Raw genomic sequence first — 25124 nt, forward strand, 5'->3', positions numbered from 1 at the left:
GAGATAAAATAAGTCGTTGGAACAAGTTACTATGTCGTGGCCACGAGAAAGTTTAGTCGTGCCACGAAAAAGTTAAGTCGTGCGAACGAGATAAATAACCAATCAAAAATTACACTATTTATATGAATTTCCTAACAAGGATGCCCCTACTTCATTTGTCCGTAAAAGTGCCATCTAACAAGTTATTGATTGGTCAAAGATTTTAGCGTCATTGTGACCTTCATTCTGACCAAATTGCCTAAAAATTATTAGGTGTCATCTACTGATCTTTTTAGGTTATATAAACTACGGCTTATTCTTTCTAAAATCATTCATCAGACAAGGATTTTGTATGAAGTGTCATGTTTATCTGACCTGTGAACCTCAAACATCCTTATAGGATATCTACTGCTCCATGGGCAATGTCCCTTCCCAATAAAATAAACCAGGACTAAGTCCCCTCTCAAGTTATGGTATTAAAACAATGTTAACAGGCCTTTGTACGCTACAAAATGACCAATTCTATCATAGAATGTTCCCAACAAAGGGCTATAACTAAAGAGATAAATAAAAAACACACACATGTCACTTAGTAACTCGTGGGCACGACTTAGTACAGTACAAACTTGATTTTTTTTTTTTTTTTTTTTTTTTTTTTTTTTTTTTGTAAAATAAAATAAATAATTAATTTGGCTTCACACAAAACATTGTGCTTTAAAATACTTTACACTGTAATTGGACAGTATGAATATATTCATGTATAGTGTTATTACAAAAATATATAAGGAAGTTTTCTTTTAAAGACAGGCACAACTTTACATGACCCGTAATAAGGAAAGCAGATTCCTATACATTATGTGTATGTGTTTTTATTTAAATAAAACATATTTAGTAAGAATTTTATAGATTTCAATAAATTTCTGTGATAAAAAATATATTACTTGAAAGATGTGCATAGTATATCTTAAAGCCACCAATTGTATTGAATTGGTGGTTTGTGCGGATGATGTCTTATCTATAATCAGACACAACATTTGCCCAAACATTTGTAATTGACTATGCACATGTCACAACAAATAAACAACTTCCTTCTTTCCTTATTATACATGTATATTTTAATGTGTTACATACCTATATTCGCCACTTAATAGTGACTCTGGGACATTTTATTAAGTTAAAAGGCCAATTTAATAAGTTTTGCTTATGATGTCCAAGTCATTAGATAAAAGACCTTCGCAATCGCAGTACCTGCGGCAGGTGCTTAACAACTGGATGGACAGCATTATATGTTTTGATAAGGGAAGTACACTATGACCACTATTGCATGAAACTTACACGTATATATTCCATCCCAGCTCATCAACGTATTCTTTGGGGTAGGTGCAGCCCTTAAGCCAAGGCCTGAATCCGCCACTGTACGTATAACTGCCCCATTGAATAACTGTTTAGCGAGCATATTTTTTCTTTTAGACTGTATACATATACATGTATAAAATTATATTGCATAATGCCTTACTACTTGTATTTATATTCTTTCCATTGCAATTTATGTATTAAGCGCTTGGTACGTACCTTTATAGCATTGTCGGCCCTCTGTATTTTAACGTATAACCCACGATGGCCCCTAACGGCCTCTTCCGTAATATATACATGTACGAGAAAATTCCGATGATACGGCGAATCATTGAAAAAAATCCGTTGATATCGATAAACAGAGTTCTCGCCCCTTAAAAGTTCACAAATCGTCTAGACATTGTTTAAATTGTTTATTATAATGTTATAAGATGATCAAACCATAATCCACAAAAGCCTCACGACACCGAGCTTTATTAAGCATAAACCAACACTGAAATAATGGATATAGCGAAAGCTAATAGTAATCACGCCCATGCGAGCTGTAAATCAAATAAGTCCCATTTTTAAACAAAAATCCATCAGGGAACAAAAAATAGTCAATTTTAAATGACTTCTACATAAAAGTAATACAAAAAAAACTAAACCGTAAATGGTTTGTATAGAGCATGAAGAAAGGTAGCTTATACATAAAAGGTATAAAACGTTAACATTTTAGTATTCCAAATGGCTTGTTCCAGTTTAACAGTTATCACTCAATGAAAGAATTGGTCACTACGAAATGTTTGAATGAAATAATGAAAAATGGAATCCAGAATAATGCAACGGTTTAAATATCATAAAGCAAAGATGGAATCAATCATAATGCAAGTTCTAATGTCATGTAGCAAGATGGAATTAAGCATAATGCAAGTTCCAATGTCATCAAGCAAGATGGAATCAAGCATAATGCAAGTTCCAATGTCATCAAGCAAGATGGAATTAAGCATAATGCAAGTTCCAATGTCATCAAGCAAGATAGAATAAATGCATTAATTCTGTTCCATATGGGTGGATAGACCTCATTGAGGAGGAGTGCAGTGCACAAAAATAATAACTATATCCTGCATAATTTTTGAGTTATTGTCCTTTGTTATTTTTCACAATTGATTTTTGTCCAGAGCACAACTCAAAAAACCTTTGAGATATCAACATGAAACTTCATATGTGAATAGATCTCACTCAGGAGGTGTGCAGTGCATAAGAATGATAACTTTACCTTTCATAATGTTTGAGTTATTGCCCTTTGTTATTTTTGATACTTAATTTTTACCTGAGAGAACTTAAAAGTATTTGAGATGTCAACATGAAATGTCATAGGTGGATAGATCTTATTCAAGAGGAATGTTGTGCACTAGAATGATAACTCTTCCCTATATAATTTTTGAGTTATTGCCCTTTGTTCTTTTTCATACTATTTTGTCCGGAGCTTATCTCAAAAAGTATTTGAGATATCATCTTGAAACTTCATAGGTGGATAGATTTTACTGAGCAGGGGTGCAGCACACAAGAATGATAACCTACTCTGCATTATTTTTCAGTTATTGCCCTTTGTTTTTTTCAGCCATCAGTATTCACATAGGTTTCAAATCTGTAATCACTTCAGCCATCAGTTTTCTTTACCAAAAGACCTCTTAAAATGGAATTATTCTGCTCTACTATATATAAATTCTTCCAATGACCAAACACATTCGGCGGGGGATGGTCATGTTGACATCGTTTTTGTTCTGTTTAAATATACCTTAGACTTTTGTTACAGATTTCGAGGAGTATACAATGTCGGTTAGTCGGACTGTAAATGACTGTGAATCCTTTCTGAACATCTTAAAGCAACTGCTTTGTAAGTATGTAGAAAATTTTAAAACATCTAAATAGTTCTAGTAATGTCCTGTACAAATTATATCCTAATGTAAATGTTTTAATTGCTTTTCGTACTTAAACTGTATGATGGAAAGCCTTTTTTTCACAAATGTGCTACCTAGTTTTGAAATGTTTTTGTATTAAGTATTTACGTAATTTAAATGTATTTAGAAATAAATTTTATTTTCTTAATTTTTGACGTAGCATAAGTATATATAGTAAAATATTCTTTTCGTAGCATGTTCATAATTGGCATGTTAGCATCATGGTGTATGGTTCCCTGTTTCAATTGATGAAAATGTGCTCCGTGTTAAAATGGCCCGGCCCCGTTATTTCATTTAGTATGTAGACTCTTGATAAAATAAAATTTGAAATATGTTAAAACAAAGAACTTTTTAAGCTGCATTGAATTCAGATATGACTTCTTGACTTACTGTTTAGTCTTCATTTTCATAGCACATTGACAGTATGTTAAGAATCACCTTAAAGTTTGTAATTTGATGATCTTTTGACTTAACACCGTTACGTATTTTGCCATTTTATTCGTTAGTCGGATATAGTTATTTACTCTTTTATATCATTGTTTTTTATGTTTGTTTTGTCTATTTCTTAAGTTTAGATAACTGGTATATATTCTATCAAACTGAAACGCATAAACGTAACCACTTAATGTCAAGTGATGTACTTCAAATTCCCTCGTCTAATTTTGCGTTGCTTATACACATTATTATTTGATTTGTATGCGCATAAAGAAAAACAGCAGTAGAATTGGGACATAGTTGTGAGAGCTATATTAAATAAAAAAAAACGATTTTATTTCATATGGCTATAGTTGTAAGTCAGTTTTAAAAAGCAGATTATTAAAGGAATATATTAATGACATATGAGCTTTCTACGTGCATACTAAAAATGATCTTATTGTACATCGTGATTGTGTCGTCTGTTACCATTCAAACAGTTAAAAGTCAAGGGAATGCAGTATGTGACTGTCAGGAAGTTGGTGCATTAAAGGATATGGTACTACAAGTGATGATAGAACAACGAATGGAGTCTGCTAGAGTTAGTAGATTAGAAGCGAGAATAAAGACATACGAGACAACTGGACCAATTCCAAATGGTACAATTATGTTTCTAATTAATATTAATATTGTTGATTAAATCGTAAAAAAACATGCTTTATATGCTATGCATTAGTACTTTAGTTTTCCGTCAAATGAATCATTCATAGGAAATTCAACTCTCATCTAAAATTGCATGCATTTAGAATCTGCCTAAAAACAAACGATGCCATATAGTAAAAAACGAAACACATTAACATTTGCGGTATATATTTTACTACTATTTGAACACTTATAATTGTACGTTAACTTTTATTCTTGTGTCAAAATTTTGTGTTATCAAAATCATTGTCTTTATATTTCAGATCGCCTGAAAAGATTAGAAAAAAACGTAAACGATATCAATATGAAATTTAATGAAACAGTAACTGGGGAAAAGGATAAACAGATAGGATTCCATCGAGGCATTGGTACCATTGTACAGAAGGCGCTGATCTCGGAGAAAAAAGAAAGAAAAAAATTGGTTTCAAGCATAAATAAAATAGTAAATGAATACAAGGACACCATTGAAACGTTCAAAGAAGCGATGAACAATACCATCGACAAACGTTTCCAAGACATAACTGCTGAACAAGTGAAATATAAGGACACCATTGAAACGTTCAAAGTTGCGATTAACAAGACCATCGACAAACGTTTCCAAGACATAACTGCTGAACAAGTGAAATATAAGGACACCATCGAAACGTTCAAAGTTGCGATTAACAAGACCATCGACAAACGTTTCCAAGACATAACTGCTGAACAAGTGAAATATAAGGACACCATTGAAACGTTCAAAGAAGCGATTAACAATACCATCGACAATCGTTTCCAAGACATAACTGCTAAGCAAGTGGACTATAAGGCCACCATTGAAACGTACAAAGAAGCGATTAACAATACCATCGACAATCGTTTCCAAGACATAACTGCTATGCAAGTGGAATATAAGGCCACAATTGAAACGTACAAAGAAGCGATTAACAAGACCATCGACAAACGTTTCCAATACATAACTGCTAAGCAAGTGGACTATAAGGCCACCATTGAATCGTACAAAGAAGCGATTAACAATACCATCGACAATCGTTTTCATGACATAACTGCTAAGCAAGTGGACTATAAAGCCACCATTGAAACGTACAATGAAGCGATTAACAAGACCATCGACAAACGTTTCCAATACATAACTGCTAACCAAGTGGACTATAAGGCCACCTTTGAAACGTACAAAGAAGCGATTAACAATACCATCGACAATCGTTTCCAAGATATTGTAGCTAAACAAAGGGAATATAAGGACACGCTTGAAACGTTCAAAGTTTCGATTAACAAAACTATAGACGAACGTTTCGAATATATATCTGCTAACCAAATCAAGTACAGGAATGAAATTTCATTAGATCTTATCACACTTAACGAGACGAGGTATATGGTAGATACACTAGGTAAAATAGTGGAAGGAGGCCAAGGTTATTATATGTTTTTTCTTTCTCATCTTTCAACCTATCAAAAGAATAATATACACATGTATAAAGCCTTTTGCGCCGATAAACTTATACACTTATAATTAACCAGTAATAGAAGTTTCGGCAACATTATTATAAGTGCTGCAATCTGGCAAAAGTAAAGATTTTCTCATGTCTGACATTCATTGGGATAATTAACATTAGTTGTTGTTCTAGCATTAATTCAGAAGGTCATTTTGATTTTATCTTTAGTCACATCGAAAGGGCTGATTATCCCCCCTTATATACTTTTTTTATTCATTGAACATCTTTTTAAAACAAAAGCTTAATATTATCACGCTAATGAAATAAAATATTGTTAAGGCGTAAGAACGCAAATAAAGGTATTATAACGCAAACCAATTGCATAGTTACGTGAAACAAAATAGATATAGTATCACTCATAAAGTCGTAATAACGCAAAATAAAAAGGCCTTGAAATGCTGAAAAATATGTTATTACATCAAACAAAAGGAGTTATGACGCGGAGCAAAAGAAGTAAATAACGTTAATGAAGTTGAAATTGTTTATTCTTTGAACGCTTTAGCTTCAGAATGTTCGTACAATATTATTGTTATTCTTGTAGTTCGATTAGTTAATGGCTCGAATCAGTATGAAGGGAGACTAGAAGTATGGCATGATTGGTCTTGGGGAACTGTATGCGATGATGGGTTTGATACGCTATCAGCAAGTGTTGTTTGTAGGATGCTCAATTTTCAACAGTAAGTTAACAATTGTTTTATAATCCAAGCCAACAAATTTAAATAAAACGTTTTTGTTAGAGGCATAATATAATTAATAGAGGTTTAAAATCGCAATTAATTTACAATACCAATTGATCCTTTGATGCATTCTCAAATTAATTGTGCGAGTATATATTCTTCTTCCGGCGAAGACAACACGTTTGAATTAAAATGAAAATTGATAAATTAATGAATGACATTATATAAAAAGAACAATATGATATATTGTTTAATTTCTTGTATTTAACTTAATATATTTAGTACTAATCCTGTGGTATTCAAGTCTGCTTACTTCGGCGCTGGAAAATTACCAGTACATTTAAACAATGTGAAATGTTCGGAAACAGACATAAGAATATCTCAGTGTCCGCATTCGGGTTGGGGAAAACATAATTGCAGTCACGACAAAGATGTTGGCATATCATGTACACCAGGTAATCTTTGCCTGATTTTAAGTGTTTCTGAAATATATGATTTACTTATAGTAATTTCTAAAGATAGTGATTGTTATTTAAAGGGATACTATGGCAAATTATAGACTAAAATATTAAAATGATCTTATGTACTCAAATCAAGCTTAAATGCCAATTTGTAAAGTCCCAGCATGAATTTCTATTCAAATTCTATATATTTTGGGTTTTAAGCGTACACATATCTATATATGTTGAACGAAACTTAGACGTCGACAGAATCACCGAGTAGGTTTAAAACAAGTCATTAGATTTAAACAAACCACCCTGGAAATTACAATAACAGATATTGTGGATATTGTTTGATTGAATCAAGTCTAAGTCATTCATTTGACATGTTCTTTAACGTTTCACTATGACCCACGTGAGTCAAGTAAGAAAACTACCATTTTAATCTTTCTAAGGCGAAAATATTTTTCCTGTGACTGCCAAGTGTATTTATTTTGAGAACATTTACAAAATAATAAATTAAAAATTCAAAACGTAGAACAGAAAATTTTGCCTGTATCTCCCTTTTACAAAAACATATGAATATGAAAAACAATGAATTGTTTTTTAACATAGCATTTTCAAACATTGTATTATGTTGTTTCATTTTATCGTTATGTTACAATCCGTACAATTTATTTCAGTGAAAAAAGTCATGAAGAAGGTTGACCAGAGTCTGATTGTCAATATCTTCTACTACTATTTCTACTATTACTTCTTCTACTAGCATACATCAGGGTTTAAATAAGTTTTTCTGTACATAATTACATGTGACAGCTTATTTATTATTTTGTAATCATTGAACAAAAAATAAAAAAGACCCCCCTCATTGAAAAAAAAAATAAAAAGACCCCCCCCCACAAAAAAAGACTAAAATACCCAAACAAAACATGATTATATTGATTATATCAGCTATATATAAATCATGTTTAAAATATCGATTCTTGTAGTTCGATTGGTGAACGGATCAAATCAATATGAAGGGAGACTGGAAGTATTGCATAATGGTACTTGGGGAACAGTATGCGATCATGCGTTTAGTGAGATGTCAGCAACTGTTGTTTGTAAGATGCTGAATTACCCACAGTAAGTAACATGTACCTTCCATTGTTAACATTCATTTTATAAAACGAAGAATGTCTCATTAACATCTGTAGTATTACCTCAAGTGAATAACAGGGAAACAATATCATGAAAATTCTATTGAACACCTTAGAAATATATCCACACAATTGATTGTCCTAAATAATACGGAGAATACTTTTTTTCTTGTGAAAAGGTAAATCCCTAAAAGGTAATAAATCATACAGATAACAGCCAGAAGTTCTAAACATCTTTCTGAAAAAAAAAGAGTTTAATATAACAGAAATTCAGAGTAACGTCACTAAAGTGTGCTATTCCCGATTACGACATGCTTTGTTTGCCTTGTGCTTTGGTAGTCTCTTATGTAGTATGTGCCGTCTAAAAGCAAATGTTTAACTTAGCTTGAATCAGTGTTCACAATTTACGATAACTGTAGTTCTCTATATTTTGTTTTGAATGTATTGGATATGAGAAAACTGTATTCATGCAGAAAAATTGATGCAAATATCTGTAAATAAAGCAGTTATGACAAAAGTATCTTAACTTCTGCAAAAACCCTTGCAAACTTACTTGGTAAAGATAGTGTAGACCTGGTTCCTTGGAAATTATCTGTACATACGATGGCTATCCCAATAGGTCATGGATAATAACGTTAAAGGACAAAATACTGAACGGGTTTCTAATCAGATTTTACGTATATTTATACGCCATTGCTGAATAAACTTGCAAATATATCAGCATACTAACATTTCATTTGATTACACATAACAAATTGTAGACCTGGTTCCTTGGAAATTATCTGTACATACGATGGCTATCCCAATAAGTCATGGATAATAACGTTAAAGGACAAAATACTGAACGGGTTTCTAATCAGATTTTACGTATATTTATACGCCATTGCTGAATAAACTTGCAAATATATGCAAAATTATGATAATCTTGGATGTCAATTCATTTCTGCAAATTTTGATACCACATATGCCAATATATTGCTTTAACAATTATGGTTCTATAACAAAGTGTACCTCAGTAATGATCCAGTCTCCAACTTGTTTTTGATCTAGTATGTTGTAAAAAGTTTTGGTGTAATAAAAGATCTTAAAATCTAATCTTTCTTTCTATAAAGAAGTCGTATTTAAAGTCGTATTGGTACAAAAACCAAAAGCGATAATACTTAAAACACCCCCTTCCCCCGGGACTATTAATACTAACTTGAATTTATTTAATGCTTATAAATTATGGTTGCATGTATATATATAGTTTGATTCTTAAAAGATGTATGACCGCCTCTGTGGTCGAGGGGTTAGAGTCGATGACTTCTTATCCAGTTACCTCTCAGGCATGGGTTCGATCCCCGGGAAATGCTTTGGTAGTTAAGCACGGAGGAAGGTAGTCTGGTACTGGTGTAACTTTCCAGGAACGATAGTTAGGAAACTACCTGCCGATATGACTGAAATACTGTTGGGAAAAGGCGTAAAATGAGACAAACAAACAAACAAAAACAAAAAGACGTATGTTTATTTCAACAACGAAACATTTAAGAGATTAAATAGATAAACGGATGTTAAAAATTATTGAAATACCATTATGATATATCTGAGATTCTCTGATAAAAAATATCTTAATCATTTTAGCACTTATCCAATTGTATTACGGTCAGTACATTTTGGCGCCGGAGCATCACTAATACATTTTGACGGTGTTTACTGTAAAGGAACTGAAACAAGCATAACACAATGCCCGCATAAAGAATGGGGAATTACTGATTGTGATCACCATAAAGATGTTGGCATATCATGTACACCAGGTAATATTTGTCGAATTAAAATTGTGTCTGAATATACATGTGATACATAACACAAATACCTAATATTAGCAAATTAATAAAATAACCCTAATAGCACATTAATAAAATGGATGATCAAAAATAAACCGGACTGTGACTGTCAATTGAAGAATTCTCAACCTATCACTTTGTTATTAATCACACTTAATCGGAAAACAATACCTGTAAACTGATGCTTTATATAATCTGATAACGCAAAAACTTGTCCGTAACAGCGAATTCAAAAACAATGTTAACGCACACCCGGCGCAGTGCGTGAATTCGCCTTGACATCAGGCGCTTTAAGCTGCGTATCTTTTACAATATGGCACATTTAGATTTCAAAATACACCAAAACGTCATGAACCATATCTTTGACGTTGTCAGTAAAAATGACTTCATTTAAATTATATTTATATTTGCAATCACAATTCAAACGGCACATGTTAATGAAATACTCCCGTAAAAACTGTGTCGTCGGAATGTCTCGAAAATCGATCAATAAGAAAAATTTGTCAAAAGTAGGACAGGAAACTGTTTAAAACGTATAAAAGTTTATGGCTATCAAAGGAAAAGTTCCAGAAAGCCACAGCATATTTTTTGATTTCCATAAAAAATTAAAAAAGGGTTATAGAGAAATAGAAAACAAGTAAGGGAGAGACAGAAAGAAGAAATTTTCAAGGACGTTGGTGATGTCAATCGCTAAGACGTTGAAAAGTGACAGTCAATTGACTGCGGACATTGTCAATGATGTTCGACAGTAGATACGGGACGGAGCAGTCAACTCTAAGGATTTTAAAATGATATAGTTAATGCATCTATTACATATATTGTATTCTTGGTTTACAATTGTATCAATTATTTTTTTTTATTTTACGCAGTAGTTTTTTGGGGGAATTGTGTCAACAAATAGACAGTCACTGTTCAAAATCGGTTTTATTTATTTTAAAATAATAACAAATTTGTTCATAGTTGTATTATCCTTTTAATTTTTCTTATGTATGATACATTATCATTCAGCAACATTATTTTACATTATTTGTAATACATAATATAGTTTATTGCATGTGGAATTTTTCCAACAATCAAGTTACAGACGGATAGAACGTTATTACAGGAGCTCTTTATCATCGTCCATTCTTTCACAATACAATATGTTACCCAGTTGTACAGAAATATATATATAGGCAGTGGATCCGCCGCATCAACAACATGACTGTACCACTTATTGGCCTACTCCGTGAATGAGTAAAAAACTGCTCCGTCAAGAAAAATACGCTTGTGACGTTGTTAACGTCAATTTCGAAGTTATACCATGCGCCGCATTGCTTTACATGTACATGCCAATAACAGCATAACTTTTTTATTTGTTTATATTTCTTTTTGGAATTTTTGTAACATTTAGGGGATAGATTCCGATTTAAGTTCTGTGTATTTTTATGTTAATTCATTTAACAGGTAAAGAATAATTTACAAAGTCCGGTTTATTTTTGATCATCCCTCGTAATATTGTTAAGACGTAAGAACGCGAATTAAGGTATATTTTCGCAAAACAATTGCGTAGTTACCTTAAACAAAAAATATAGTATCGCTTTTAAAGTTGTAATAACGCTAAAATGCCTTGAAATGCGGAAAAATGTGTTATACACGAAACAAAAGAAGTTATAACGCGAAGCAAAAGACGTAAATAACGTTAATGAAGTTGAAATTTGATGTTTGTTCTGTGAACACTTTAGCTTCAGAATGTTCGTACAATATTAATGTTATTCTTGTAGTTCGATTAGTAAACGGCTCAAATCAGTATGAAGGGAGACTAGAAGTATGGCATGATTGGTCTTGGGGAACTGTATGCGATGATGGGTTTGATACGCTGTCAGCAAGTGTTGTTTGTAAGATGCTCAATTTTCAACAGTAAGTTAACACTTGTTTTATAATCTAAACCAACACATTTTCAAACGTTTTTGTTAGAGGCATAATATTATTGAAAGAGGTTTAAAATCACAATTAATTTTACAATATCAATTAATTAATCAATTGATTGATTCCCAAAAGAATTGTGCGAGTTTTTATTCTTCTTAATGCGAAGAAAACAAAAATTGGAAAAAGTAATGAATGACATTATATAAAAAGAACAATATGATATATTGTTTAATTTCTTGTATTTAACTTAATATATTTAGTACAAATCCTGTGGTATTCAAGTCTTCTTACTTCGGCTCTGGAGCATTTCCGTTACATTTAGACAAAGTGAAATGTTCGGAAACAGACACAAGAATATCTCAGTGTCTGCATTCGGGTTGGGGAAAACATAATTGCAGTCACGACAGGGATGTTGGCATATCATGTACACCAGGTAATCTTTGGCTAATTTTAAGTGTTTCTGAAATATATTATTTACTTATAGTATTTTTGAAAGATAGTGATAATTATTTTAAGGGATACTCTGGCATATTAATGATTAAAATATTTAAATGATCTTATGTATTCAAATCAAGCTTAAATGCCAATTTTTAAAAAAACATTTTAAAGTCCCAGCATTTCTATTCAAGTTACATATATTTTGGGTTTTAAGCGTAAATATATCTATATATGTTGAACGAAACTTATACGTCGACAGAATCACCGAGTAGTTTTAAAACAAGTCATGTGACTTGAACAAACCCTGGAAATTACAATAACAGATATTACGGATATTGTTTGATTGAATCAAGTATAAGTCATTCTGTTGACATGTTCTTTAACGTTTCCAGAATTCACTGTGACACCTTTTGTGAAATCTTTCCACTCTAATCTGACCCATGTGGGTCAAGTTAGGAAACCACCATTTCAATCTTTCTAAGGCGAAAAGGTTTTTCCTGTGACTGCCTAGTGTATTTCCTTTGAGGACATTTGCAAAATAATGAATGAAAAATTCAAAAAGAAGAAAAGAAAATTTTGCCTGTTACAAAAGCAAATGAATATGAAAAACATTGAAAAACATTTTTTAAATATAATATAGAAAACAAATATAACATTTTCAAACATTGTATTATGTTGTCACATTTTATCATGATGTTACAATCCGTATAATTTCTTTCAGTGAAAGAAGTGATGAAGAAGGTTGATCAGAGTCTGATTGTCAATACCTACTACTACTATTTCTACTATTTCTCCTTCTACTTGCATACATTAGGGTTTAAATAAGTTTTTCTGCACATTATTACATACGACAGCTTCTTTTTATGTTGTAAACATTGAACCAAATATAAAAAAGACATCCCCCCCAAAAAAATAAGACTAAGAAAAACAAAAACAAAAAAGCCCAACAAAACATGATTATATTGATTATATCAGCTATATAAAAATCATGTTTTATATATCGATTGTTGTAGTTCGATTGGTGAACGGGTCAAATCAGTATGAAGGCAGACTGGAAGTATGGCATGATGGTGCTTGGGGAACAGTATGCGATGATGCGTTTAGTAAGATGTCAGCAACTGTTGTTTGTAAGATGCTAAATTATGCACAGTAAGTAACATGTACCTTCATATGTTAAAATTCATTTTATAAAAAGAAGAATGTCTCATTAACATCTAAAAGTATTTCCTCACGTGAATAAAAGAGAAACAATATCATGAAAATTCTATTTCAAACACTCTAGAAATATATCCACTATTGCTTGTCCTAAATAATACAGTTAATATTTCCTTCCCTACAAAAAGGTTAATCCCTAATAGGTAATTAATCATACAGATAACAGCCAGAAGTTCTAAACATCTTTCTGGAAAATAAATGTTTTAATATAACAGAAAGTCAGAGTAACGTCACTAAAATGTGCTTTTCCCGATCACGATATTTTTTGTGTGCCTTTTGCTTTGGTTGTCTCTTATGTAGTATGTGCCGTCTAAAAGCAAAATTAATGTGTAACTAAGGTTGAATCAGTGTTCACAATTCCCGAAAGCTGTTATCCTATATATCTTGTTTTGAATAAATTTTATTTATGAAAACTATATTCATGCAGAAATATTAATGCGAAAGTCGTTTTACTTCTGCGAAAATCCTTGTAAACTTAGTTGAACACTTGGTTACTTGAAAATTATGTATACAAACGATAGCTATCCCAATAAGTCATGGACAATAGCGTTGAAGGATAAAATACTGAAAGGGTTTCTAAACAGTTTTTACGGATGTTTCAACGCCATTGCTGAATAAACATACAAAAATATCTGCATAATAATATTTCATTTGATTACACATAACAATTTTTTATAGCAAAATTATGAAAAGCTTGGATGTGAATACATTTCTTCAAATTATGATACCAAATATGCCAATATTTTTGCTTTAACAGTTATGTTTCTGTAAGTGTACACTCTCTTTTTCTACTCCATTTTCAACTTGTATGTTGTAAATGTATTTGGGTGAAATAAAAGATTGTGAAATCTTATCATCTTTCGATAAAGTATGCTTGAAATAATCAATCCTGCTAGTAGCCAATGACTGTCTCCAATATTGAAAATATACCATCGTTATGCCTTTAACAAACATTGTGAAATGCTTACCCATGAATACCGAGCAAGCACGGCAATAATATCGAAGCCGAAGAAAATCAAGCTAGTGGTAACAAAACTCATTTCATTAAAAAAATATCTATAGAATACAAATTTCCAAAGACTATATATGTACAAAGACTTTGATGATTAAATTTTGGTATCTTGAGTCTGAATAGGGGTATGTTACGGAACAATTAGAATAATACTTTGCTACCTAATTAGTATTGTTAAGGTCATACAACAAGAAACAGGAACATGCCAATTATGTTTAAACCATTATGTCAAGGAGGAATTTAATAAGTAGTTTTTGATCGGTACGAAGACGAAAAGGAATAATTATTGAAAAGCTCTATTCCCCCCTCCGGGACTATTAATACTAACATGCATTTATTTAATGCTTTTAAACTATGGCAGTCAGACATTTTTTTAAAAAGGAATATGTCTGAGAGAAAATTTTGTTTGACCTTTTAACAGAAAATCGGGATAAACTGAAAATAGCATTTGATATGTATTCTTTGATTCTCAAAAGATGTGTGTTTATTTCCACAACGACACTTTTAAAAGATTAAATGGATAAACGGATGTTAAGCATTATTGAATCAACCATTATAATGTATCTGAGATGCTTTGATAAGAAACTTCAATCATTTTAGCACTAATCCTATGGTGTTAAGGTCTGCACACTTTGGCGCTGGGGCATCACTTATACATTTAGACGGTGTTTACTGCAAAGGAACGGAAACAAGCATAATGCAATGTCCGCATAGAGAGTGGGGAATAACTGATTGTGATCACCATAAAGATGTTGGCATATCATGTACACCAGGTAATGTTTGTCTAATTAAAAATGTTTCTGACATATACGTGTGATATACAGCACATTTGAAATAAAAAAAATATTTTTCAAATATAAAATTAAGTACCATTAAAACTGATTTTTTATCGACAAAAATGTCTCTACTATATTTTCGCAAAACAATTGCGTAGTTACCTTAAACAAAAAATATAGTATCGCTTTTAATGTTGTAATAACGCTAAAATGCCTTGAAATGCGGAAAAATGTGTTATACACGAAACAAAAGGAGTTATAACGCGAAGCAAAAGACGTAAATAACGTTAATGAAGTTGAAATTTGATGTTTGTTCTGTGAACACTTTAGCTTCAGAATGTTCGTACAATATAAATGTTATTCTTGTAGTTCGATTAGTAAACGGCTCAAATCAGTATGAAGGGAGACTAGAAGTATGGCATGATTGGTCTTGGGGAACTGTATGCGATGATGGGTTTGATACGCTGTCAGCAAGTGTTGTTTGTAAGATGCTCAATTTTCAACAGTAAGTTAACACTTGTTTTATAATCTAAACCAACACATTTTCAAACGTTTTTGTTAGAGGCATAATATTATTGAAAGAGGTTTAAAATCACAATTAATTTTACAATATCAATTAATCAATTGATTGATTCCCAAAAGAATTGTGCGAGTTTTTATTCTTCTTAATGCGAAGAAAACAAAAATTGGAAAAAGTAATGAATGACATTATATAAAAAGAACAATATGATATATTGTTTAATTTCTTGTATTTAACTTAATATATTTAGTACTAATCCTGTGGTATTCAAGTCTTCTTACTTCGGCTCTGGAGCATTACCAGTACATTTAGACAATGTGAAATGTTCGGAAACAGACACAATAATATCTCAGTGTCCGCATTCGGGTTGGGGAAAACATAATTGCAGTCACGATAAAGATGTTGGCATATCATGTACACCAGGTGATCTTTGGCTAATTTTAAGTGCTTCTGAAATACACTATTTATTTTCAGTATTTTCGAAAGATAGTGATAATTATTTAAAGGGATATCATTACTAAATTAATGACTAAAATATTAAAATGATCTTATGTACTAAAATCAAGATTAAATGCCAATTTAAAAAAAAAAACATTTTAAAGTCCCAGCATTTCCATTCAAGTTACATATATTTTGGGTTTTAAGCGTAAATATATCTATATATGTTGAACGAAACTTATACGTCGACAGAATCACCGAGTAGTTTTAAAACAAGTCATGTGACTTGAACAAACCCTGGAAATTACAATAACAGATATTACGGATATTGTTTGATTGAATCAAGTATAAGTCATTCTTTTGACATGTTCTTTAACGTTTCCAGAATTCACTGTGACACCTTTTGTGAAATCTTAACACTCTAATCTGACCCATGTGGGTCAAGTTAGGAAACCACCATTTCAATCTTTCTAAGGCGAAAAGGTTTTTCCTGTGACTGCCTAGTGTATATCCTTTGAGGATATTTGCAAGATAATGAATGAAAAATTCAAAAAGAAGAAAAGAAAATTTTGCCTGTTACCAAAGCAAATGAATATGAAAAACAATGAAAAACATTTTTTAAATATAAAATAGAAAACAAATATAACATTTTCAAACATTGTATTATGTTGTCTCATTTTATCATGGTGTTACAATCCATACAATGTATTTAAGTAAAAAAGTGCTGAAGAAGGTTGATCAGAGTCTGATTGTCAATATCTACTTCTACTACCATTTCTACTATTACTTCTACTACTTGCATAAATCAGGGCTTAAATAAGTTTTTCTGCACATTATTACATATGACAGCTTCTTTTTTATTTAGTAAACATTGAACAAAAAATAAAAAGAAAACCCCCGAAAAAAGACACCCCCCCCCAAAAAAAAAATGATTACATTGATAATATCAACTATATATAAATCATGTTTTATATATCGATTCTTGTAGTTCGATTGGTGAACGGATCAAATCAGTATGAAGGGAGACTGGAAGTATTGCATAATGGGGCTTGGGGAAAAGTATGCGATGATGCGTTTAGTGTGATGTCAGCAACTGTTGTTTGTAAGATGCTGAATTACCCACAGTAAGTAACATGCACCTTCATATGTTAACATTCATTTATAAAACGAAGAATGTCTCATTTACATCTTAAAGTATTACCTCAAGTGAATAACAGAAAAACAATATCATGAAAACTCTATTTCACACACCTTAGAAATATATCCACACAATTGATTGTCCTAAATAATACAGTAAATATTTCCTTTCTTGCGAAAAGGTAAATCCCTAAGAAGTAATTAACCATACAGATAACAGCCAGAAGTTCTCAACATCTTTCTGAAAAAAATAATGTTTTAATATAACAGAAAGTCAGAGTAATGTAACTAAGGTGTGCTTTTCCCGATCACGATATTTTGTATGTGCCTTGTGCTTTGGTAGTCTCTTGTGTAGTATGTGCCGTCTAAAAGCAAATGAGTAGCTTAGCTTGAATCAGTGTTCACAATTCCCGAAAGCTGTTATCCTATATATCTTGTTTTGAATAAATTTTATTTATGAAAACTATATTCATGCAGAAATATTAATGCGAAAGTCGTTTTACTTCTGCAAAAACCCTTGTTAACTTAGTTGAACACTTGGTTACTTGAAAATTATGTATACAAACGATAGCTATCCCAATAAGTCAAGGACAATAGCGTTGAAGGATAAAATACTGAAAGGGTTTCTAAACAGTTTTTACGGATGTTTCAACGCCATTGCTGAATAAACATGCAAAAATATCTGCATAATAATATTTCATTTGATTACACATAACAATTTTTTATAGCAAAATTATGAAAAGCTTGGATGTGAATACATTTCTTCAAATTATGATACCAAATATGCCAATATTTTTGCTTTAACAGTTATGTTTCTGTAAGTGTACACTCTCTTTTTCTACTCCATCTTCAACTTGTATGTTGTAAATGTATTTGGGTGAAATAAAAGATTGTGAAATCTTATCATCTTTCGATAAAGTATGCTTGAAATAATCAATCCTGCTAGTAGCCAATGACTGTCTCCAATATTGCAAATATACCATCGTTATGCCTTTAACAAACATTGTGAAATGCTTACCCATGAATACCGAGCAAGCACGGCAATAATATCGAAGCCGAAGAAAATCAAGCTAGTGGTAACAAAACTCATTTAATTAAAAAAATATCTATAGAATACAAATATTTAAAGACTATATATGTACAAAGACTTTGATGATTAAATTTTGGTATCTTGAGTCTGAATAGGGGTATGTTACGGAACAATTAGAATAATTCTTTGCTACCTAATTAGTACTGTTAAGGTCATACAACAAGAAACAGGAACATGCCAATTATGTTTAAACCATTATGTCAAGGAGGAATTTAATAAGTAGTTTTTGATCGGTACGAAGACGAAAAGGAATAATTATTGAAAAGCTCTATTCCCCCCTCCGGGACTATTAATACTAACATGCATTTATTTAATGCTTTTAAACTATGGCAGTCAGACATTTTTTTAAAAAGGAATATGTCTGAGAGAAAATTTTGTTTGACCTTTTAACAGAAAATCGGGATAAACTGAAAATAGCATTTGATATGTATTCTTTGATTCTCAAAAGATGTGTGTTTATTTCCACAACGACACAGTTAAGAGATTAAATGGATAAACGGATGCTATGCATTATTTGATTGACCATTATGATATATCTGAGATGATTTGATAAGAAAACTTAATCATTTTAGCACTAATCCTATGGTGTTAAGGTCTGCACACTTTGGCGCTGGGGCATCACTAATACATTTAGACGGTGTTTACTGCAAAGGAACGGAAACAAGCATAATGCAATGTCCGCATAGAGAGTGGGGAATAACTGATTGTGATCACCATAAAGATGTTGGCATATCATGTACACCAGGTAATGTTTGTCTAATTAAAAATGTTTCTGACATATACGTGTGATATACAGCACATTTGAAATAAAAAAAAAATATTTTTCAAATATAAAATTAAGTACCATTAAAACTGATTTTTTATCGACAAAAATGTCTCTACGTACTATTTATGAAACGAAATTACTATATGTTTAAAAGAAAGTATCACTTTCATCAAAATTAGATGAACATTTTTCCAAAAAGGTTTTTTCTCTTCTAAGAATACTGCTAAAAAACATTTGATATGTATGAACTTCACGTATATAAAAAATAAAGTAAGATTAATATATGTCAGTTAATGTTTAAACATAAAACAGTTTCTGATTGTCCTGAAAAAATAAAAAGGCTGCACTTGCGTTTTACCATTTTATGTGACAGAGTAAATGTTGTTTATTGAGTGGAGCTTTGTATTAAGTTTAGACTGGGCCAGGAACAACACCTGTCGATTTTTTGAAAAACGGTCATGTTTATGTCAACACATAGTAGATAATTGCCTTAGCTATTAGAAAATGACGGATTGGAATTACGGGGCTTCCTGATTTGTAATTTTCATTCTTAAAAATATTTAATACTGGCATTAAAAGTCTACAACACATTAAAAGTAGATGTTAATAACAAAGTAATCTTAAGATGTACAATTGAAATACATGTTCAAAATATGCACAATAAAATTTTGACTATTGTGTTAATCACGGCAATATAAAAAGCAATCATACGTGCTTTAAAATGACAGCTATTGCAAATGTATGTCTGTGAAAATGTCTAAGCTTGCTTGAGTATTTGGGCGTCTGTGCATATGTAAATTTAGCTTTCCGTGACTTCCCTTTATTTGACCTTTCTTCTTGAATTTTAGTAGGATTAAAAACGACAACATACCCGACTGGCTTTCAGTAACATAATATTGTCACATTTCTTCCATTATAAGTAACAAGTGTAACAATCCGCAGACAGCAAAAATGCAGCTTATCACTTTAAATGATTATATTTCAATACAGTTAGACTTAATTGTAACATGGACAAGATATAATGTACAGACTAATTTATGTCATATCAAAAAGCAAATAGAAACTTTTTTAATTGTTCTGGATACAAATTATAGCAAAAACAACTAAACACTTTACACAACATGATTTAAGTTACTTCATATGTTAAATGTATTTAATACGATCTTTATGTTTAAGAATTGTCAAAAATGCTCCAATGGAAACACTTAACATGCGCTGCATACAACGCAAATGTAAGCGTTATTTATAAGCGGTAAAGACAATGTGCGTTGTCTTTTCCTATCAACTACCTAAAAATGTTCGTTAAATTAGCCAAAACACTTTTTCCCCTACTCCGGCTGCTTCCGGTTGGTTCGCTGGTTTGGTAGCCGGAATCTTGTTTCTGCTGAACCGGCTAGAAAGATATCATACAGTGTAAGATCATCGGTTTATTTCATATTGTTATTTCACACTAGTATCTATGGTATCCATCACGATCTACGGCTATTCCGGTAAACCCGAAAACTTTAACTATGGCTAATACTGACAAATGACAGTCTGACAACACATTTTTGTATAGTGAGTGATGTGTCTTTGTTTCCGCTAGTATAAGTGTGTTCGTCGGGAATACTCGGGTATTTTGCCAACGTAAAGTACAAAATCGAAATTGTAAACGGTCATTTCAGCTGAAAGGTCGCTATTGCTTGTCCTTGTCAGCCCCCTATGGTTGGATGGTTAGGTGGTCTAACCGAGTGTCCACTGATATAAGCGTGTTTGTCTGGATTAAAAAATGCTAAAGAGAAGCGTTTCTTTTTAATTTATGGAACTGATTATATTTATTCGTCGAGAATACTAAAACTCTAACAATCGTTTATAATGAGGGGAAGTAAAAGTTATAGTTTATATTCGAGATTGTTATCTGGAATAAAGCATAGGCTGTGGTGACATCACTGATATTTCTATATACAAAATGATGGAGTCCCTAGGTTCAATTTCCGTAGACAAATAAATCCTGGATTGAGCCGAAAGCCATACGCTTTCAACATAAAGGTTTGCTATAATGTTAAATATTCAAGCACCCTTAGGATACATTGTCTGCATTTTAGCTCACCTAAGATGAGTCAGGGTAAGATTTTAGGATAGTTTAATGTCCGTCGTCTGTTGTCCATCGTCCGTCAACATTTGTTCGTTAATATCTAGTGGTCACATTTTTGCGTGAATCATCATCAAACTATATCAGGATGCTTGTCTATGTAATTACTCGGATTAGATTGAACATGGGACATTTCGAATGAAAAACTGGGTCAGAGGAGCTAAAAATAGAATAGACCTTGTTAACACTCTAGTGGTCACATTTTTTACTCAATTGTCAACAAACTTGGTCAGGATGCTAAGCTTAGCTTGGATAAATTCGAACATCTCGTATGAAAAACTAGGTTACATGAGCTTAAATAGAAAAATCTTGCTTACACTCAAGTGGTGACATATGTGACTTAATTGCCGTCAAAAGTTATCAGGATCATTGTCTAGCTTATTGCTTCGGATAAGTTTTAATAATGTCATCTCGATTGACAAACTAGGTCACATGAGCTAAAATAGAAAAATATTGTAAATATACTTGTGGCCACTGTTTTTATTCAAATATCCTGGAAATTGGTATGAACGTTTGTTTTGGAAATATCAAGGTCAATTTTGGATATAGGTCACTTGAGTTAAAAACCAGGTCACAACGTCAGATTATATTAGTTAACAATCTAGTTGTTATATGCTTTTCTCAATTGTCATTAGACTTGGTCAGGATGCTTGTCTAGGTAATTGATTGGATGAGTTCGAACATGGATCATCTGGAATGAAAAACTGGGTCATTTGAGTTAAAATAGAAAAATCTTGCTACCACTCTAGTGGCTATAAATTCAATATGAAAAACCTTGTTACTACTCTAGTGGTTACAATTTTTACTCAATTGTCAACAAACTTGGTCATGATGCTTGTGTAGGTAATGTCCGTCGTCTGCCGTCCGTTGTTCGTCCACATTTGTTCGTTAATATCTAGTTTTTACATTTTTGCGTGAATCATCATCAAAATATGGAAGCTTGTCTGGGTAATTGCTCGGATGAGTTTGGACATGGTTATCTCGGATGAAAAACTTGGTCAAAGGAGCTAAAAATAGAAGAAAAAAATATAATAGAAAAATAAATCTTGTTTCAACTATTTTTATCAAATATCCTGGAAATTAGTATGAAAGTTTGATTAAATGATTTCCAGGTCAAGTTCGAATTTGGGCTACCTGGGGTCAAAAAAAAGGGTTACCGCCCAAATATGGAAAACAATTGTTAAAGCTATAGTTGTCATTCAACATTGTCACGATGCTTTTCTAGGTAATTGCTCGGAATAGTTTGAACATGGGTCATCTCGGATGAAATACTATGTCACTAGAGCGAAATATTTTGTTAAAACTCTTCTGGCGTCTGTTTTGATCCAAATATCCTGGAAATTTTTCTGAAAATAAGTTTTGATGATTTCTAGGTCAAGTTTGAATATGGGGTAAAAACTAGCTCACAACGCCAAAATATGGAAAAACTTGTTTACACTCTAGTTATAATATTTTGATTCAAATGTTATCAAACTAATTAGTTTTTGAAGTTGAATTTAATATTGATATCAACTGACCTACTTTCGATATAATTAATGATTTCGTTTGATCTAGTTGTTTGCTTCTTGAAGTACAGGCCAGCGGGGTAATTTCTGATGCCAAATTTAATTTTGATATCAACTGACGTACTTTTGATATAATTTATATAAATTTGACCTTCTTTCTTGCATTTTGACTTACAGACATGCAAATAAGACCAAAGGTGTTATTTCTTATGCCGAGTTTATTTTAATATTATCTGACCTTCTTTGGGTTTTTTTTTTTACTTCATTTGACCTACTTTCTTGTTTTCTGACGTACAGATTTGAAATTGGACCAGGGGTGTAATTTTTATGCTGAATCGAATAAAGAAAACAGTTGTCCTACTTCTGTTGTTTTTTGTTATTGCTTGAACTACAATGAAATGATGGGCCAGGTGAGCGACCTAGGTTCATCTTGACCCTCTTGCTAAATGTCTCCTCAAAAGCTTTGCTTTTCTGTGTCATAAATGCTTTAAATACTTTGGTCCCGTGTCAAAGACCAAAGTTATTACGTATCGTGCATGCTTTCCTCATTTAGGCCACGATGCTACGTACACACATTTTTACGATATCACTATTTCTTAAAATGGCATGAACGTGTCACATCAAATGTTCTATGATAACTACCTTATGAACACCGAAGAGAACACTGACAAAAACCACCTTACAACCGAATTCATACCATCATGACACAAAATTTTGCCAACCAAACACCAATGCCATGTCATTTTGATTTTAACAAAAATCTATGATAAATAGTTTAATCTTCTTTAATGTCTTGGTCTTAAATCAAATATAAATCTATATATTGTAAATCTTTTCATTCTCGTACTTTTATAGGAAAAACTAATCAAACAATATCTTAAATTCATAATGCATTTGATAAACCTTTAAGCAGAATAATTTTACCTTTGCCTAGGATTATGTCAGGTTCTCGGTATATTTTGACAATAACACCTGCTTCTTAACAATTTTCAGGGGAATTCTATAAAAAAGTAAAATGCTTATTTTTATTTCAAAATTTTTTGGGTTTTAAATTTACCCTCGTCTGACAAACTAAAATTTATGGTTTGATTTTCCAACGGGCAAGGATAAAATTTAAAACGCCAAGGCCCATAGAAACTTAATTATAAAATTAAGCTTGTCTTTAGGTAAAATATTTATTCACTTAAAAATCCTTGATTATTAAATTTTGCAAAGTTAAGTTCTACTTGTTTGTTTAACAAGTTTTTGTTTTGCCCCTAAATTTTTGTTTTTTCATTTAAAAAACTTCTAATGACTTTTGCAAAATGACCTCAACAGGGTTCGTTCTTTTAAACCTATTTTTTGTACTCTCAAAATGCCCCCAATCGTTTTAATTATCCTTTATTTCCCCAATTTTGCTAAAAATGTATTTGTATTAAAAATTTCGGGGGAACAAATTTTCGGGAAAGTCCACTTTGGGGGTCTATACAAATATTCGCGCTATTTTGAATTCGCGGAGGTGACTGCCGAAAATCATAAATTCGCGAAGACAACTCGGGTTAAAACAAGGAAAATTACTGTAATCATCATCGGAGTTCAAAGTTTTTTCAATACCAGGTGTCAAACAATACTCTATTGTACAGAAACAAAAGAATGCCCGTTAACGTGCATAATTTTTCACAGTTTGCGTCATAAACGTCTTGACATCTGATGAAATCATTTTTTGGTTTTTCTGAACAAACAATTAAAAAACACAAACATAAACGATTTTAAATGATGAATAACTTGGAAAACAAAACACAATTACTCAGTAAAGATTTAAATAAAAAGTGTGAAAGCATATCACAAACTGATATACATAGTTCTATAGAAGCGCGAAAATATGACTATTAAGACATTATTGGTGCAGAAATATTTGCGCTAAACATGAATTCGCGGATCGAATGTCACCGCGAAGATCGCGAAAATTTGAAGCCCGCAAATATTTCTACACATACAGTAACCAAATTCTAACCAAACTTAAACCACATCAAATTAATTTTAAGTCTTTGTGTCGGCACCATCCAAAGAAGAAGAGGCAGGCACGATAAGTTAGCATATTATCCTGTCTTTGTGTCTTTGCCTACACTTTTGAGGGGCGAAGACACGCAATGGCAGAAATCAGACACCATAGCAAGGTGTTTTTTGTTAAATTTGTCAGGTATACTTGTTATGTCTCTGCTACACATAGATGTACTAGGCAATTT

The 25124-nt window shown here is 31.9% G+C and overlaps 1 protein-coding gene across 1 annotated transcript in view; it reads left to right on the forward strand.

Annotated features, from left to right (window-relative positions):
- The first annotated feature begins 3998 nt into the window (after positions 1-3998).
- The window catches only part of LOC132719096 (deleted in malignant brain tumors 1 protein-like), an 86417-nt gene continuing 65291 nt past the window's right edge, over positions 3999-25124 (forward strand). Inside the window, exons 1-14 of the mRNA XM_060702840.1 lie at positions 3999-4348; positions 4655-5803; positions 6426-6561; positions 6844-7016; positions 7991-8126; positions 9761-9933; positions 11727-11862; positions 12132-12304; positions 13323-13458; positions 15137-15309; positions 15682-15817; positions 16083-16255; positions 17259-17394; positions 19070-19242. Coding sequence (XP_060558823.1) covers positions 4108-4348; positions 4655-5803; positions 6426-6561; positions 6844-7016; positions 7991-8126; positions 9761-9933; positions 11727-11862; positions 12132-12304; positions 13323-13458; positions 15137-15309; positions 15682-15817; positions 16083-16255; positions 17259-17394; positions 19070-19242 — 3244 coding nt within the window. The 5' untranslated portion in view covers positions 3999-4107. The remainder of the gene's footprint in view (positions 4349-4654; positions 5804-6425; positions 6562-6843; positions 7017-7990; positions 8127-9760; positions 9934-11726; positions 11863-12131; positions 12305-13322; positions 13459-15136; positions 15310-15681; positions 15818-16082; positions 16256-17258; positions 17395-19069; positions 19243-25124) is intronic.

This window comes from Ruditapes philippinarum, unplaced genomic scaffold (assembly GCF_026571515.1).
Source record: "Ruditapes philippinarum isolate M1 unplaced genomic scaffold, ASM2657151v2 ctg517_1_1_1_1, whole genome shotgun sequence".
NCBI lineage: Eukaryota > Metazoa > Mollusca > Bivalvia > Venerida > Veneridae > Ruditapes > Ruditapes philippinarum.